Source organism: Onychostoma macrolepis, chromosome 10 (genome assembly GCF_012432095.1).
Source record: "Onychostoma macrolepis isolate SWU-2019 chromosome 10, ASM1243209v1, whole genome shotgun sequence".
NCBI lineage: Eukaryota > Metazoa > Chordata > Actinopteri > Cypriniformes > Cyprinidae > Onychostoma > Onychostoma macrolepis.
Window position 1 is genome coordinate 1,718,401 of NC_081164.1, and position 16,760 is coordinate 1,735,160.

Sequence of the window (16,760 nt, forward strand, 5' to 3'; positions counted from 1 at the left end):
AACAAAAGCGCGCATGCGCAGTAACGTTTGTTTATGTTGTTGCCGTTGAAACTGTCTATATATAAAACTCGATCTAGTCTAAAATATGCCACAAACCGTGCATCATCCAACCAGAGCTCCTGGACTAAATTGTTGTAAGCACCACACTGTTTCCTTCCCTATATAATGTCGCGCACCCACAAACATCGCTGTGAACCGACGTTACCCTCCCCTTTAACTTCAAAAGACAACGCAAGAGCCAACCTTTTACTCTTTCTCAACATTTCTGCAGCACACGGTGCTAGGCTACTGTTGCAGCTGTTGTTATAGCAACAAAATATGCCCTCGGCTGCAATTTGTAACCAAAATGCTGCCAGCTTTTTATTTTACTAAAAAAGCGCTCTTGTCAACATTTTCTTGTCGAAAAAGACGCCAAGTGTGAACACGCCCTTACCTGTTAGTCTAAAATCATCTTATACTGAAGCCAGTCTGCCAAAAAAGCAGCTTGTGGAGTGTTCTACTCTATGATGTAATAGTGTGGCTAAATACTGCCTCCGCAGAAGAAGATCAACGCCTGCTTCTACATCACTGCCTGTTAAGCCCCACCCACCGATTCTACATCACTCTGTTTAGCCCCGTCCACCGATTCTACATCACTGCCTGTTAAGCCCCACCCACCGATACTACATCACTCTGTTTAGCCCCGCCCACCGATTCTACATCACTCTGTTTAGCCCCGCTCACTGATTCTACATCACTGCCTGTGTAGCCCCGGCCACCATTTCTACATCACTCTGTTTAGCCCCGGCCACCGTTTCTACATCACTCTGTTTAGCCCCGGCCACCGATTCTACATTACTCTGTTTAGCCCCACCCACCGATTCTACATCACTCTGTTTAGCCCCGCTCACTGATTCTACATCACTGCCTGTGTAGCCCCGGCCACCATTTCTACATCACTCTGTTTAGCCCCGGCCACCGTTTCTACATCACTCTGTTTAGCCCCACCCACCGATTCTACATCACTCTGTTTAGCCCCGCTCACTGATTCTACATCACTCTGTTTAGCCCCGGCCACCGATTCTACATCACTCTGTTTAGCGCTGCCCACCGATTCATGCATGTAGTGTAAATAACGAAAGAGGCAACTGCAGGTCTACGCAGAAACCAAACGATAAAGATGCTCTGAAGACAACAAGATGCTGTGCAGTGCCAAGATGTGGAAAAGCAGTCTTTGCATTGCCTTTCTTCTGATCCCAACATTAGGAAAGAGTGAATGAACTTCCAAACTGATTTAGTAAGAACTCTGTCCTTTGTTCACTTCATTTTACCACAGATTCGTTTACAAACAAAGCACCATTTGATGCAGGATTTTCAGAAAGATTGAAACTAAAAGACGATGCTGTGTGATGATATTGGATCTGACAGTAATGTCGCAACGCACAAGTGTGAGCAATTGTTTTTATTTCATGATCACTATTACTTCTGTCTGTTAAACTGATCGTTTGATATGAGTATTTATGCATTTTAAACCTAAATCACCGCAGCGTCTATCTGTGAGGAATGTAGGCTGTGAAACATACACAACTATTAGCCAATCATAGCAGTGTGTGTTTACTTCTGAGTCTACAATCCTCCACGTCTATTCAAACAGAGTTCTGATGAGGGGGGTAAAAAACAGGACAGAAACTTTATTACTTCTAAATTATGATGTTTTTTATGTAAAAATCTTGATATGTTGACCTCAGAGAACAGTACAAGGCACTTCATGACCCCTTTAACATATTCAGTAATTAAAAATGACAATTTTAGTCCGCAGTAACCTATGCGTACAGAAACCCTCTAAAGGCTTTGTAGCTTATTTTAAGGAGTAACCTTCTGACTCAAACTCATTGTTGTCCTACTTAACAAGTACATCTGGTGTAGATATGTAAACTAAGGTTAATAGTTGGTCTTTACAGGTGCTGTGCAGTGTGATACACTGTTTCACATCACAGCTGTGTTTGTAAACACGTAAACCTTCTTTTTATAAGGACTTTTTTCTCAGTTGTTGCTGGTATGTCCAGCAGGAAGTTAACATCTGTCCATACAATGAGAGTCCATTTCCTTTTCTGTGAGAGTGAGGGGTCATGGCTGTTGACCTGACCTTATGACCCTACACACATACACACAACCTCGTGTACGTTTGAATCCCAGCCTAATGGCAATGAGACGTCGGACAGCTTAACAGGCCTGAGGGGGATTAAACCCCTCCGTATCTGCCTCATATACCCCTGCAGGGGCTCGATGCCACGTGTTGTGTGGTCACTAATCCCAGCTCATCTGATAATGGTGACAAGTCATCATCCCACATCAGAGTTTGAGGGCCATTTGAAAGTAATGTGTATGTGTGTGTGTAAAAGAGTGAGTTTGAACATCATCATTTAAAGATCATGTAAAAACTTACATAGTGGATGAGTCTGAATCTGACTAATCTGTTAAACAGATGGCCTCTATCTGGGTTAACTCACTTTATTTGGAGACTCTCATGTTATAAACGTGTGAATCTCATGAAACCCGTGAAGTCATATTTCACCCCAAAATCAAAATAAATTATGTTTTGCTCAGAGAATATTAAATCAGGTTTTTTCATGACAGTTAAGCACATTTTAAGTAAAAAAAAAAAAAAAAAAAAACCCTAGTTACTGTAAAGCAAAAAAAAAAAGTTATTTTGTTTATGGTACTTTTAATTTAAGTTGATAAGATACAGTAATAAGAAAATTTGTTGTATTACAGTAATGGAAATCTGATGATGAAATGTCATTGAAAGTAAGGGGCTTTATTGTCATGAAAATATAAAATGCAAAATACTCCATAAGACTGAAAAAAGAATCTTAATAAAAACAGGCTTATTTTTTTAATGCCAAATATAATTTCTTGTTTTTCTTGAGAGTTTTTGAAATTGAATATGCTGAAATTCACCCAAACACAAGTTTGAATGATTTAGAGGTTTCAAGATACGTTAATTTATTAACCTGTTTTATCTTTGTAATATACTAAATTATGTACATGCTAAATGTAATATGTCTCAAATCCTTCAACGATTTGTTATATTACATTTACACTTCCATATTATATTAGGGCTTTAAAGATGAATCTCACTATCAACCGTGAAATTAGCTTAATTTTGAGATCACTGAAGTGAATGTATCTATGGCATTGAAGGAGTAGTAATGAACGACTTGAACTACATAATAGTGACAAAAGCAGTTAATTATAAAAGCTTTTGTTCTTATATGGTGTGTTAGCACAATTGAGGTGTAAAGAAAACGTCTCATTATATAAAAGCACACTGATTTCCGGTGTGGCTGCAGTATTCCCTATGGAGTCTGTTCCTCATGCAGTATTTATTGGCCCTGGATGGGGGTTCTGGACCGCCTGCGATCTCTCGGCCCCTGAGTCAGCGTTCCTTCAGCATGTACAGGCAAATGTGATTATAGAACAGTAAAGGGCAGACTGAATGTACACCAACATTACTCAAACAAATCAATTTAGCCTTTAAAAATCAGTTCTGTGATTTAAAAACAGGCATTTGATTGAATGATGCTGTGAGGGGATCGTGAAGCATTTCCATTCATGTTTTATTCTCTTTTATTATCAGCACCACAGCAGCCTTTTTGAGAAAAGATCATACTTAAAATCTAATAACTGTGGTCATTACTTGTGTCAGTTTCAACATCTACCAATAGACTTTTAACATGCATATGCCTATATTAAGAAAAAAGTTTTATGAAAAGTTTCAGCAGTTTACCTCAAATGCCACGAAGCTGTAATATGACATGAAATAAAGTACAATTGGGAAGTTTCCTGTGATGTGATATTTCATCAAAAACTATTTTAAACAGCAGTTTGTGAATAAGTTGTGTAAGTATACCTGCAGTTTTTATGGGCACATATTAGAACAGGTTCTTTGAATATTTGTAATTTTTAAAATAACTTTGTTGCGTGGCCTTAACTACTATGTACTTACATTTAAATTAATAATTTGGTACAATGCACTTATTGATGACATACATGTTTTACATTGTACTTATATTTTTAAAAATACCTGCATGTCATTACATCTGTAATTAATTTCTGTAATTGCGTTTATAATTACACTGTTGACCCATCCCTTACACCTTAACCCACCCTTAAACCTACCCAGACCACCAAACCTGTCCCTAATCTTATCCCTATCCCACCTCAATAGCAGCAGAAGTGCATTGCATTACAATATGAACACAATAAGTACATTGTACTTAACTATTATGTACTTGTATAAAAAATAAGTCACCTAATATAAAGTGGGGCCAAATAGTATTTTTTTTAAAAACTTGGTAAGCCAAAGAGTGAGCAGCATCTAGAATACAAATTTTATTTTACACATTCATATACATTTAAAATCTCAAATCTTAAAAAAAGCGTGTGGACACATTATGCATCGACTCCCCATGCATATACATGGACATAATATCTGCCATCGCCCACCCTGCCTTCTAGATATCAGTATCGGCTATTAGCCATTGAAAAAAAACATATCACTCGACCTATAATAGAAACAATAGCATCCTATTCCCCTGAGAAAGAGCCCATCAACGCGTGAGATACAACTCTATCCTCATCTACAGCAGAATCAATGGCAGAAAGATGATGAGTGAATGAGAGAGAGAGAGAGACTGTCTCATTCGCTGCTGTTCTTCTAATTGGATCAAGCGCAGACTTGCCCGACTCTGTGCTCAGTGTTCGCAGTGTGAGAGGATGGAGACAGCAGACAGAGCAGGAGACAGAACGTGTGTGTTGGTGTGATGGATAAGGAGAGAAAGAAAGAGGAGGGGTGAAAGCAGGGGTGTGTGTAATCCTCACTCCTATCTACTCATCCTTGTTTGCGGTTCTGTGCTCAAGTCTTTCTAAGAGTCGGCGCTTTGATCGGACATGCACCTGCTGCTGCTTTTGGATGATTCAGCCGTTTTCTGCAGAGCATGAACCGCAGCCCAGGCGCTCCAGCCCTGCCCCCAGGTGAGTGCAGCGCTCTCTCCGGGACTCTCTGAGGCGGGATCCACCCTCGGGCGGCCTCCGGAGCATATGCCTTATTTATAGACTTGCTGCCTGTGTTTTTCTTCCTGCTCTGTGAGAACAAACCCGGGCGACAGAAATCGGAGCCACGGAAGTCTTCCTCTTTAGTAACGAGGTTAGTCAGTTGAGCATCGTGTCGAGTCCCTTCCCCCTCGCTGGTGATCTGATAATGGAAAGAAGACTTTACGAGGCAGCATGCCTGCCGCAGCATTAGAGGAGTCTTGCACAGCTGCTTCTGAGCGACCCAACCAGGGGCAGAGATGAAGTCGGAAGCGGCGGAGGACATCTCTGCCGGACTTGCATCTCAAGAGGCTCCTTCGGATGCCTTGTCTGAAGTGGCCACGAAAGAGACACTCGAGGAAGCGGAGGAAGACGTGGCGGGGGGCAGCGACAGCTCTGAGAGTGGATGCGTGCCTTTGCCTGTGGCCGCGTGCTGCGTGTGCCTCGATCTGGAGCGGGTGAGTAACTGCATCCGCTCTGAAAAAATCTGCATCTTGCCCATCCTGGCCTGCTTGCTAAGTCTGGCCCTCTGCACCGCTGGTCTCAAGTGGGTCTTTGTGGACAAAATCTTCGAATACGAGCCGCCGACCCACCTTGATCTCAAGCGCATAGGACAGGATCCTATAATCAATTCAGATTTCACTCAGAACGCCGCATCAGTCTCACCTTCCACCCCATCGACTCCATCTGTCCCAGGACAGCCCAAGGTCTTTGTGGAAGGGGAGTCCACGGCCAGACCCTTTGAGCCGCCATCATCGAAGGTGCCCGTTTTTACGCCCACTGCAGCAGTGACTGTCCACGCAAACTCTGTGTCTCCACCCAGCCCCAAGAGCACCTTCAAACCCGTCCAGAATGCCACTGCAAACCAGTATACATCTCATACTCTGGAATCTAACGATATTGTTCCAAAGACCTGTAAGTACAATCTGTGTTCACGTCATAGTGTTCACATATGTGACCCTGGACCACAAAACCAGTCATAAGTCGCTGGGGTATATTTGGAGCAATAGCCAACAATACACTGTATGAATCAAAATTATCGATTTTTCTTTTATGCCAAAAATCATTTGGATACTAAGTAAAGATCATGTTCCATGAAGATATTTTGTCAATTTCCTACCATAAATATATCAAAACTAATATGCATTGCTAAGAACTTAATTTGGAGAACTTTAAAGGCAATTTTTTTTTGCATCCTCTGATTCCAGATTTTCAAATAGTTATATCTCAGCCAGATATTGTCCTATTTTAACAAACCATACACCAATGGAAAGCTAATTTATTCAGCTTTATACACATGTATACATCTCAATTTGACAAAATTGACCCTTATGGGTCCAGGGTCACATATTTGACTGCATATGCATATTACAATTTTAGGTCTAGGTCTAAATGTTGAATGATTAAAATGGTTACGCAAACCTCTGTCAGTACATTCTGTCCATTCATACAGGATCAAAGAACATTAATTGTTTATACATTTAAGCAGTGTTTCATAGTGAGGCAAGAGCCGGATGTGAGTGCTTTTGTTAGTTCAAAGCAGACGTGTTTTATCTTGTCAGTTGTGCTGCACACTCCTGTGAATAAGCCCTGGACGTAACTAACTGAGATGGGCGTTGATAGTGACGCAGACAACCCTTTGAAGCTGCTTGACGATTGTTGTGTCAAATCTAAACACTGTTACCGGTTACCTGCCCACACGAGTTGCATCAGACCCCAGTCGCGGCACATGATAATGCATGATAATGCAGCAGTGCTGCAGTGAGAGGAGGACACTTCCTGTTGGCTCTGCTCCATTTCAAGGTCAGAGTCTCCATAAAGACTAGCAGATACCCTTCCAGAGCAAGATGATCGTCAGTAATACTATCCGCTCTCCACCGTGACTTTGAGAGCTTGAAGAATTATAACGGCTGGAGGACTGCCAGACTTCCACTCACGGATCTCGGATCTCCCTCCCTTCATTTTTTTCTCTCCTGCTTTTTTTCTTGTAGCTCTGCCACTTTTAGCAGTGTGCAGTGATGCACCGTCATCCTGCAAGAAGTTTCCTGAAGTCAGTCTGATAATGATGCTGCTCATGTATCTGCAGGTCACAGCTCATATCATGCAGATATAACTGATTTATCTCAGCCGAGCCCTTCAGTTCTCTGAGACTGAGATTTTCACTTTAATCCAATTGAAGGATTGGATTATCTCACCTCATCTGTCAAAGTTTAAGACGGCTGCTTGTGTTAAAGGTGCCATAGGTGATTGTCTTCAGAAACATTTTTTGTTATTCTGGTTGAAAGTCTCTTCATATCCTGATAGCCATCATTAAGTTAAGTGGTCTAAATGTATTTATCTGTATTTATATATTCTGTGGAAGGTGTAGGACCAAGAAATGTTCGTCCAATCAAAACGCTCGGTCCGAGCGTTTTAATTGTCTTTCCTACGTGCCTGTCAACGTATGTATTTGCATACCTCTGCGCACCCTGCTCGCGCAGACAGGATATGTCATCATGCACGCTTTGCAGACAGAGCGAGAATGGCAGGCAAACATCAACATCCCAATCTTTCTTCCTGGTATTGTAGTACTTTTACTAACTGTGCTGTAAAGTTTTATCACCGGCGAATGACACATGATGTAGCCCAGCGGTTAAATTCCAGTCCTCGCGCTCCCCACTCTGCATATTTTGCATGTCTCGCTTAGTTAACACACTTGGTTCAGATAACCAGCTCATTAGAAGTGAGCTCCGTGCATGAACTGTGTTACGATTGACATGCTCCCTATACAGTGTTCATTGCTCTCTACTCCCTGAGCAGGGAAATCCGTTGATGTTTATTTCACTTCGGAACATTCACATTGCGCTGCGCAGCATCTTCACACACAGACGAAACTTACTAGAGTAGTGTGAAGTGTGACATATACCTCTGTAAATAAATACTATTTAAATTTACGTCTCGCACACTTTAATGCCCTTTGTATGGAACATACGCTTTGAACTGGAATCATGGCGGAATATCTGGTGATGTCCACTTCACAGGGCACTTATTACAGTCGAACAGAACAACCATCGGACGTGATATACATATGAAAAGTGCAGAGCGGGGAGGGCGCGAGGACTGTAATTGGAAACCGTTGATGTAGCCTATTGTAGTAATTTAATGTTGTCTCTGGTATTCTGCTCTTTGAGCGTATGTGCGTTCAGGGGGCGTGGCTTTGGGCGGCGATTGCAGGGAGGGTGGGACGTTCGCTTTCAGTGCTATCAGGCTAAAGTTAGCATTTTCCAAGATCTCTTACTGCACCTTTAAATACTGAGCAATTACAGAATCAAGATCTCCCAGGCGACTGTTAGGAGAACTCAAGAAAACCTGTTACACACAAAAAAAACTTGCACTTTACTTGTAATTGAGAAATATTTGTAATAGAGAATGCACCCTAGTGAGGCTGAACATCATATTTATTTTGATGTGAATGAAAACAGAGCTGAGCTGGACTACTATACCTTTATTGATTTTTTTGTGAGTCTGATGCACGCATTTCTTCTTCAATGTACACAACAGTCCAACCCACTGTCCCTCACAGCTTCATTCATGTTAAATTATGATTACTCTGACCAGACTTCATTTCTGCGCAGACCGGATGTGATCGATGACTCAATCTTCATAACCTCACTTCACCTCAGAATTTTGCCCCATTTAGCTGCAGATGCAGACTTTGCTTGAAGCAAGTGCTGCTGGGAAGCTCAAAGACCCTCCCACTGCGAGCACTGTAATCAATTGTCCAGGCCTGAAATGGAAATGCGATCGGTTGTGTTAGAAATTTCAGTCTAAATCAATAACAGACAGCAGATCAGCTGACTAACAAGGAAGCTGTAGTCAACGTGATTCTGAGCCTGATGGAATACATGGCAGATTTTGTGAGATTAAAGAACAGGACAGAAATATTGCGAGAGACAAATGCATCATGGGCCCATTCTGTATATGTGATTGCATTTGTACTTGTACTAGTAATTTACATTTACATTATCACTCAAAAGCCTGTGATTCTATCAATCACAGGTAACACTGAGCACTGATCTCTCTGTAAGAGCCTATATGATTGATGTGAGGTGAGAATGAGCAGATAGCTGGTTGTATATAACTTGGAAATAGTGAATTTTGTAAATTTCATGTGCCAGTATGTTAAAGACTGTAATGGTTGTAAATAGTAGAGATACATATGTAGACCAACCCAGTAACTCTGATTCACTGTATTATAATTAATGTCAGTTTTGTGTTGTGTGGGAATTTAGGTTGCTGAATGGTTGTTTTTTTAAGGTTCTTTAGATCAGTTTGTTGGTTTCTGGGTTCTTTCGGTACATAGATGATTCTCTACAGAACTTGAGAATACAAAGTTGTTTGTGACAGTCACTGGCCTCACAGCTTCATCGTTCTGCTTGTCATGTCCTTGAGCTCAGGGACAGTTCAGCCTTTCATGTAGTTCAACATCGGAGCTCACTGCTGACCTGTGTTATAGATAGGCAGCAGTGTCTAGATCTAGAATATTTTGAGATGCTTTGCACGAACAACCTGACTCATATCTTACTGCAGTATTTCAGTGGGAGTAAAGCCAAGAATCAAACTTAGCCTTTTTATTTTTTTTACAATGCTGAATATATTGATGGTATGGTCCTGCATGGTAACATCACTATAGTAGCAAGTTTTTCCTGTGGAAGATTAGTGTTATAGATTAAGCAACATTTCTTTGTGGATTGGATTCTGCCTCTTCTTTTTTACTAAATGTAAGGAAATGCAGGTGTAGCCTTCAAACAATAAAGGATTCATGAACCAGCTAGCTTATGCAAACACAGTGAAATGGTGTGTAGCATTAAGTACATGATAGTAAACATACATAAGCCATAGGTCTCTATCCCGTAAAACATGCTGCTCATAAATGCACAGCACTGTGAACTCATTAAATAATGTATAAATAACTTCCCATGGACTTCTGAGCTGATGGCTTTATCGATCAGTGCTGCACGCCTCACCAACCTTTTAAAATGTCTTCCTCATGATGTCACAGACACATTTCACATGCTCATTGCCATCAGGACCTAAAAACACAGTGTAGATGATTTATTACTTAAGCAAGGAAAAAGACTTCTGAAGAAGCTTCATTACTGTGATTTTGTTCTCAATTTTTCTTCAGCATTTCATGTTTCGAATCCACTTACTGTTGTTTCCACTTTATCCTTTTTAATTAACAAATAATCTGTGAAGCTGTTCATTTCATTATTGGGTCTGTTCTCCTGCCGCTTTTGTTCAGTGTAATGAGGTTCACGCAGAGTTCATGCCCCGCTTTCAGTAGATGAGTTCCTCCCATCACAGTGCCTTTTACTTCTAATAATGAAGGTCTTGTCCTATGGATTGTTTTTCATCTTAGCTAGCTGGCAAAGGTTTCACTTTCTTAATTGCAGCCACCGTTGTAAGTGTCCAATTGGCCATGTGATGATGAAAATGCCAGTATTATTTTTTTTCTCACTGTCATAGCGCTTTTTAACTGATTCAAGGATCTATTTTACATAAACACATACATAACAAAAACTTAATAGTGAGAACTTGTCCCTATACTAAAGTGTTACCGGATTCGTAGACCCAAATTTGGCAAACATATTAACATGCCTGAATGTAGGAAAATTTGTTTACCAAATGTCATAAAACACGTGATCAATGTAAACCATCTTTTCCTATCTGACCCAGCATTAGAAGCACCACACTAGTATATCAGGTGGAATCCAAACGTGTGTACCTGTGCACCAAACGTGAATGAACAATGAGCATAATGATAATGTGCATGCATGGAAGCATGCATCATCTTTTATTAGCCGTCTCTCAGGCGTTTTCTGTCCCATGAGGCCCATCTGCACGTGGTCTTGAAGCTCATAAAGTCTCCGCAAGTCTCACATAACACCAAAGGACACAGCAAAAAAGGGTTTCAAACACCAGAACGGCTTCTTTTTCTTCATCAAACTCGTCGCATAATCTCAGAGGAGCTGTGTTTATCCTTATATGAAGGTAAAGTTAGGTTAATCAGGGCAGTGCACATATTATTGATCACAGCATGTTCACCCCTTCCATTACTGCACCAAATCCAAATCTAAATCCAAACAGTGTATGGAGATGTGATGGTGAAATGGAGCCATGGGGTTGATGAATTCATTATTGTAATGGAGGGAGACCAGCTGAGGCAAACATCTCTGATTTAATTATGCTGGAATGAAGTGACATCTGGCAGTTATGAGGAAGGTAACGGTGCCGTTCTGAACAGAATCCTCTAATGGCCCGACATGTTCGATCCAGTGACTCAGCACATAAATAATAGTCTTATTTATGCTAGACATCCATCCTTAAAGTCATTTGAGTTAACAGCTTCCGTCTCACAAATGTCTTTGCGTCAGATTTTAGGTGAAAGATTTTAATCTTTCAGTTTTTCCTGTCAAAATTTGAGCAGCACACTGACTGTATTGATTGTTAGATGTGATTTGTCTCAGACACACAGACAGATAGTCTGTTTGCTGACTGATGCATACTGCACACAAAACCGGTCAATTACACGGGGTGGGCATGAAGTAAAACATTTTAGGGAGATACAAATGTCCTGGTATGATACTGAAAACAAACAGAATGAGATTCTTAAAAAGAAAACCCTTTTAAGTACTTTGGCATAATGTTTATTAAATTTTAATAGGAAAAAGAGAATAATATTTCACAATACATCATATGGTGCAACTAACATGCAGAATAGAAAGCATAAAACAAGTTTTATGAATATGTCTCAAGATCAGTGTTAGCACAGGATGTACAGCTACCCAAAACAATAATAATTCATAATGCTTTTTACTTTGAAAAATATATATTTTATTATTATTATTATTAGAAAATAAAGTTTAAGATGTGCACACAAATATATTCAAGTTGTAAGGAAATGGTATTACTATTTACTTGATAGTTTTAAATGTAATCTTTTCTTAAAAATTGTACAAAGTAGTTTTTCAAAGCCATATTAAACCAGTACATATGAAGAGTTTGAACTAGGCAGAGATTTGACTTAAGATTTGATTTAAAATATTTGTCTTCATCATAAACACTCTTTTATGTAATTGACTAATATTATGCTTTGTTTTATGTTGATAATGTAATCAGTACTTAGCACTTTTGGACAAGGATCGCACAGTGTGTAGGAACACATTTGCCATCATTTTGGGTGATTTCTGTTCAGGAACTTCATGTTTGATGTCATGAGCATTTAGATCATTTAGAGCATTACATTTCTCCAGTGATATAGAGATGTTTGATAGTGGATTTCACAGCGCAATCGCGTCATGTACATTTTTCGGTGCACATGATTTCTGCTTTGCCTTGTCTTGTGGAGCCTTTGCTATCTGCAGAGCAAAATAATTCAGTCCATGTGTTATTTGGGCTTCTGCAGACCCTGAATTGATTGAGAAAATTTTGAAACGTCATGAATATGCAGATATCACAAGTGTCTTTTCATGACCTTGTTTGGTGGAAGGTAACAGGGTTTGAATGGAATGCCAAAGGCATTGTGGGTACAGCGAATATATGATACACTCCTGAGAACAGACCTCCCTTGAGTCTCTGCTGCATAATGATATTGGTGAGATGCACATCAGTCTTATATTACAATGCACATGGACAAGGTCAGCGAGACAGGAAACACTAAGTTAGCAGCATCTCATGATGGCGACTGTTCATTTCATTGCATATTATCTAGAAAAAAATTAAGTTCATGGAGCAGAAATAGTGCTTGCTAACAGAGAGATGTTAAAAATAAGTGTGTGTGCAGTCTGACTGTTCCACATTATCTGCTACACCTGTGAATCAGTGTGTGTCTTTGGAGAGCTGAGCTGGGTTTACCTAATGATCACCTTCAGAGTCTCATTAACACCACACACACACACACACACACTGAGTTTCCTGGCTGTGTATGTACTGTGCCAAAGAGTGGCATGCGTGTGAGAGTGTTTCCTGTGTTTGTGCATCTGTCCGCTCTGGAGATCGTGTGGAAATCACATTCCCCTCCGAGCAGCGTCTGATTTCCCAGCCGTCCACATAACACACGTCTTTCTGTGTGTTTTTTCTCTTTTGAGAGTAAGCAGCATAATGAGCATTTGAATGCTAATGAGCCAACTTCTGAGAATAGACAAAAACATACCATCATGCTTCTCTCCTGATCACTGCATGATGAACTTTGATGTGTGTCCTTCATATGTTTTAAAGACACCTCATTTCTTCCGCTTATTATACAATGACCACAAAAATATTTGGACAGTCACAGTTAGATACACTACCCAGACTTTACAAAGAAAATATTTGACAAAAAATACAAAATAAAACAATAGACTAAATGTCACTTTTTCTCACTGTTTGTTGAACATGTGTGAACTTCCTACAGCCACTAAATATCAGCAAAACTTAAATTAAAATAGATTTAAATGCATGACTTACAAGTTTCAATTATTTCAGTAGAAATTACATTAATATTTCAGTTTATTATAAATATTTGTCCGTATTTGGCAGTACACTTTAACCATATTTCAAAGAAAACAAAAGTAATTTTGAAAAGACATATGAATATGTGAGTAAAAATAGCACTCTGTTCAGCTAATTGCATTTAACATAAATTTCAAATATAATACCTTTTTAATTTTATTTAACATGCAATTAAGTATCCAAAAACATTACATTGAGTTTGCACAATTATTTTAAAGTGCGTTGTTTCTGTAATAACTGTTCTTTTTAAAAATGCTTGATTTGGTGCAGCGTTTGGAGCAACACCAACATTTATTTATAAGCAACCAGACCTTTTTTTAGTTGCTGGTCCAAGCGCTGGGACAAAAGGCCTAATGAGCAGAAAGGCTGGCAAAAAAGCACACTGCATACTTCCGTTTGAAATTGGGGATTAGTGCTGGAGTGCTGAGACTGAACTGCTGATGATCTGCCTTAAATATCCACTGAACAGCTGCTCACTGGATATATATATATATATATATATATATATATATTCACTCTTTTAAGCATGGTACTGTAAAAATGAGTCTTTTCGATTCCAGAAGAAAAACAAGAATAAGTGCATTACAAAAATAAGTGCATATACTGCGTTTGTAGTAATTATTTATGCTGCTAGCTAAATTTGGGCAGGTGTGTGTTTTGTCAGGGTGAGATTGTAAGTGAGATTGCTGCTGTGATTGTGATGTTGCAGGATATGATGCTGCGTTTGTTTGTTCTTTCTGCTTCAACAGCTCACAGTCAAGATCCGAAACCCCACAGAGAACAACACACACACTGACCACAATGACCTGCTCAATGTCACTCAGTATGTCTACACGCATAATGTTCATTGACTGAGTTTAAAAATATGACACAAGCTCCAGTTTCCTGTAAAAAAAAAACAGAAACATTATGTGCCCATATTTTATTTTCTTTGTGAATCAGCACTTCTGGGTGTTGTTTTTGCTCATTTTCATGGTTGACTTACTGAATTTAATTGCCTTTCCTGAGTAGATGTGTGTAATTGCATTAGTATCAGAAAGTAAGCTAGAAGAGCACATGCTTTACTATTGGGACTTACAGAACAAAAGATTCCCGTTTTCATATACTTTTTATATAATGAAGAAACAACAGGCTGTTTGCATATATTTCTCTCCTCAGATTAATCACATTGTATTTCAGACATCAGCAGTGATGTAGTTTCTTGTTACATTGGGTCATTTGTTACCATATCTGGTTACCACAATATAGTCCATTTTTTCCTAGGATTGTCTGTTGTGAAATGTTCAGCAATAACTTATGACAGTTCACTAAATCAACAGTCAACTTGCTTCATTGCATTATGGGATAAGTTTTCTTCCTAGAATTTGTTGTGTGCCAGTTTGTGCCCAAACAAACTACTTTAGGTAGCCATAAGGCTTAAGGAATCATGGGTAGATGCTCTTCAGGACCTTCTTGAGTATTCTCAACCTTTATATAACTAAAATAATCAATTTGGCCATTGCTACCATTAAAACATGCTAATTTTGCCAGTAGTCATTATATTTTGTTCTGTTGTGCCTTTTTCGATTGGCTGCAATGCAGACTAGTTGCATCACCAGTCTAACAGACAAATGTGCAAGCAATAAGCAGTAATGCCTTCTTACCAGCTTTGCAGCAAATCAGTTGCACCTATACTGTGCGAACATTGCTTACCTATTTCATATTCACAGAATGACCTGCTTTTTATGCATGTTTAAGAGTCTTAAAAGCAGTGTAAAATCAACCAGTCTCAGGATCCCACAACAGGTTCAGATCTGTAACATTGATCAGAAATGAGCATCAAGCATTTATCAGAAATGAGTTTGTGCAAAATAGAGTAAGTGTAGTTAGTTAAATCTTTCTTTCCCGGTTCTGTCAGTTTATCTTGTGCTGACGACAACAGAAGTGTAGTTGGTGTGAAGACTTTTCTTAAACAGGAACACATATTTTGCACTCCACATAGACTTATAAAAACAGCGGCACCTACATTAACTTCACCTGCCAATTTCTCTCTGTTTAGGCCAGTTAGATGAGGTACGATCTGGAGGTCTCCTGTAGGTCAGGATGCCTGCGGCTTTGCACAAGTTCATGCACATGTGATTTAAGATTTACCTCTTACAAATTACTCATCTTTTCACTGTTTGTCACTATTATAATAGTGAAGCCATTAACAGAAACTGGTGCTCACTACAGGGTACAGTGAGACTTATGACCTGTTTCCACAGTATGATCATCGGTCTGTCCTTCTGCACAGCCCAGGTGCGACTAATTATTTTGAAGATGTTGGAAACAAAAGGGTTTTCCTCACACCATCTGTCTCATAATCCCAGTGGTGTGCATGCTAAGGCCTTGGCAGGAGAATAATTAACTGATCATATGACTAAAAAACAGACATTTCCGCAACTGCTTTAGATATGACCTCACACGCTCTCTATATGTTGCCTTCATCTCAGAGTACTTTATCTTGTGCTATTCAGACCTGTCATTATTAGTGCTCAAGTTGAGTATCACTGTATTGTATTTGATCAGACTTGTGATTATTTTAACCTGGACAATAAAAGAGGTGGGAAAAAATCCCTCAGATTTATACTGAAAGAGGGACAAGAGCCAGATCACAGAGTCTCGAGGTTGAATAGTCTTATGAGACTGCAAATAAAGAAATGAGACTCTTTGCTTCTGCTCTGCTTCTGCTTTTGATTTTCCTCCCTCTGGTCTGTTAGTCATTTTTCATTAATTAGATTAATATTATGCTATAATTATGGATCTAATGTTTATAAATGGCAGGTCAAAAGGTTTAGCTATTGCCATCCTCAACAGAAGGCAAGATGATCTACTCTTTCATGAGCCCAAAACAGATTTTACAGACTTATGTTCAGCATTGCAAGCAGCCTAGCAAAACGTGCATGAAACTACATCTTATTCTGGACTAAGATAATACAAATTTGTTGGGATAGATAAAATGATTTCAGAATGTTTGACAGCTTATCATAATACCTCATGGGCCCAATATGCAACAGCCAATATGTTAATAATAGTCATGCTAATAAGCAACTAATTAATAGTGAGAATTGGTCCCTAAACTAAAGTGTGACCGTAAATTTATAGTCATTAAGTTATTTTTTTTTAAATATATTTAA

At 39.4% G+C, this 16,760-nt stretch overlaps 1 protein-coding gene across 11 annotated transcripts in view; it reads left to right on the forward strand.

Moving 5' to 3' along the window:
* The window catches only part of nrg1 (neuregulin 1), a 130,922-nt gene that overhangs the window by 81,867 nt on the left and 32,295 nt on the right, over positions 1 to 16,760 (forward strand). The window contains exon 1 of one of the 11 annotated variants that reach the window (XM_058789156.1): positions 2,680 to 5,988. The exons of 9 other annotated variants lie outside the window; for them this stretch is intronic. In XM_058789156.1, the coding sequence (XP_058645139.1) occupies positions 5,334 to 5,988 (655 nt within the window). In that variant the 5' untranslated portion in view covers positions 2,680 to 5,333. Of the gene's footprint in view, positions 1 to 2,679; positions 5,989 to 16,760 lie in introns of those variants that run through there. One more of the 11 variants, XM_058789158.1, reaches the window with a different exon arrangement.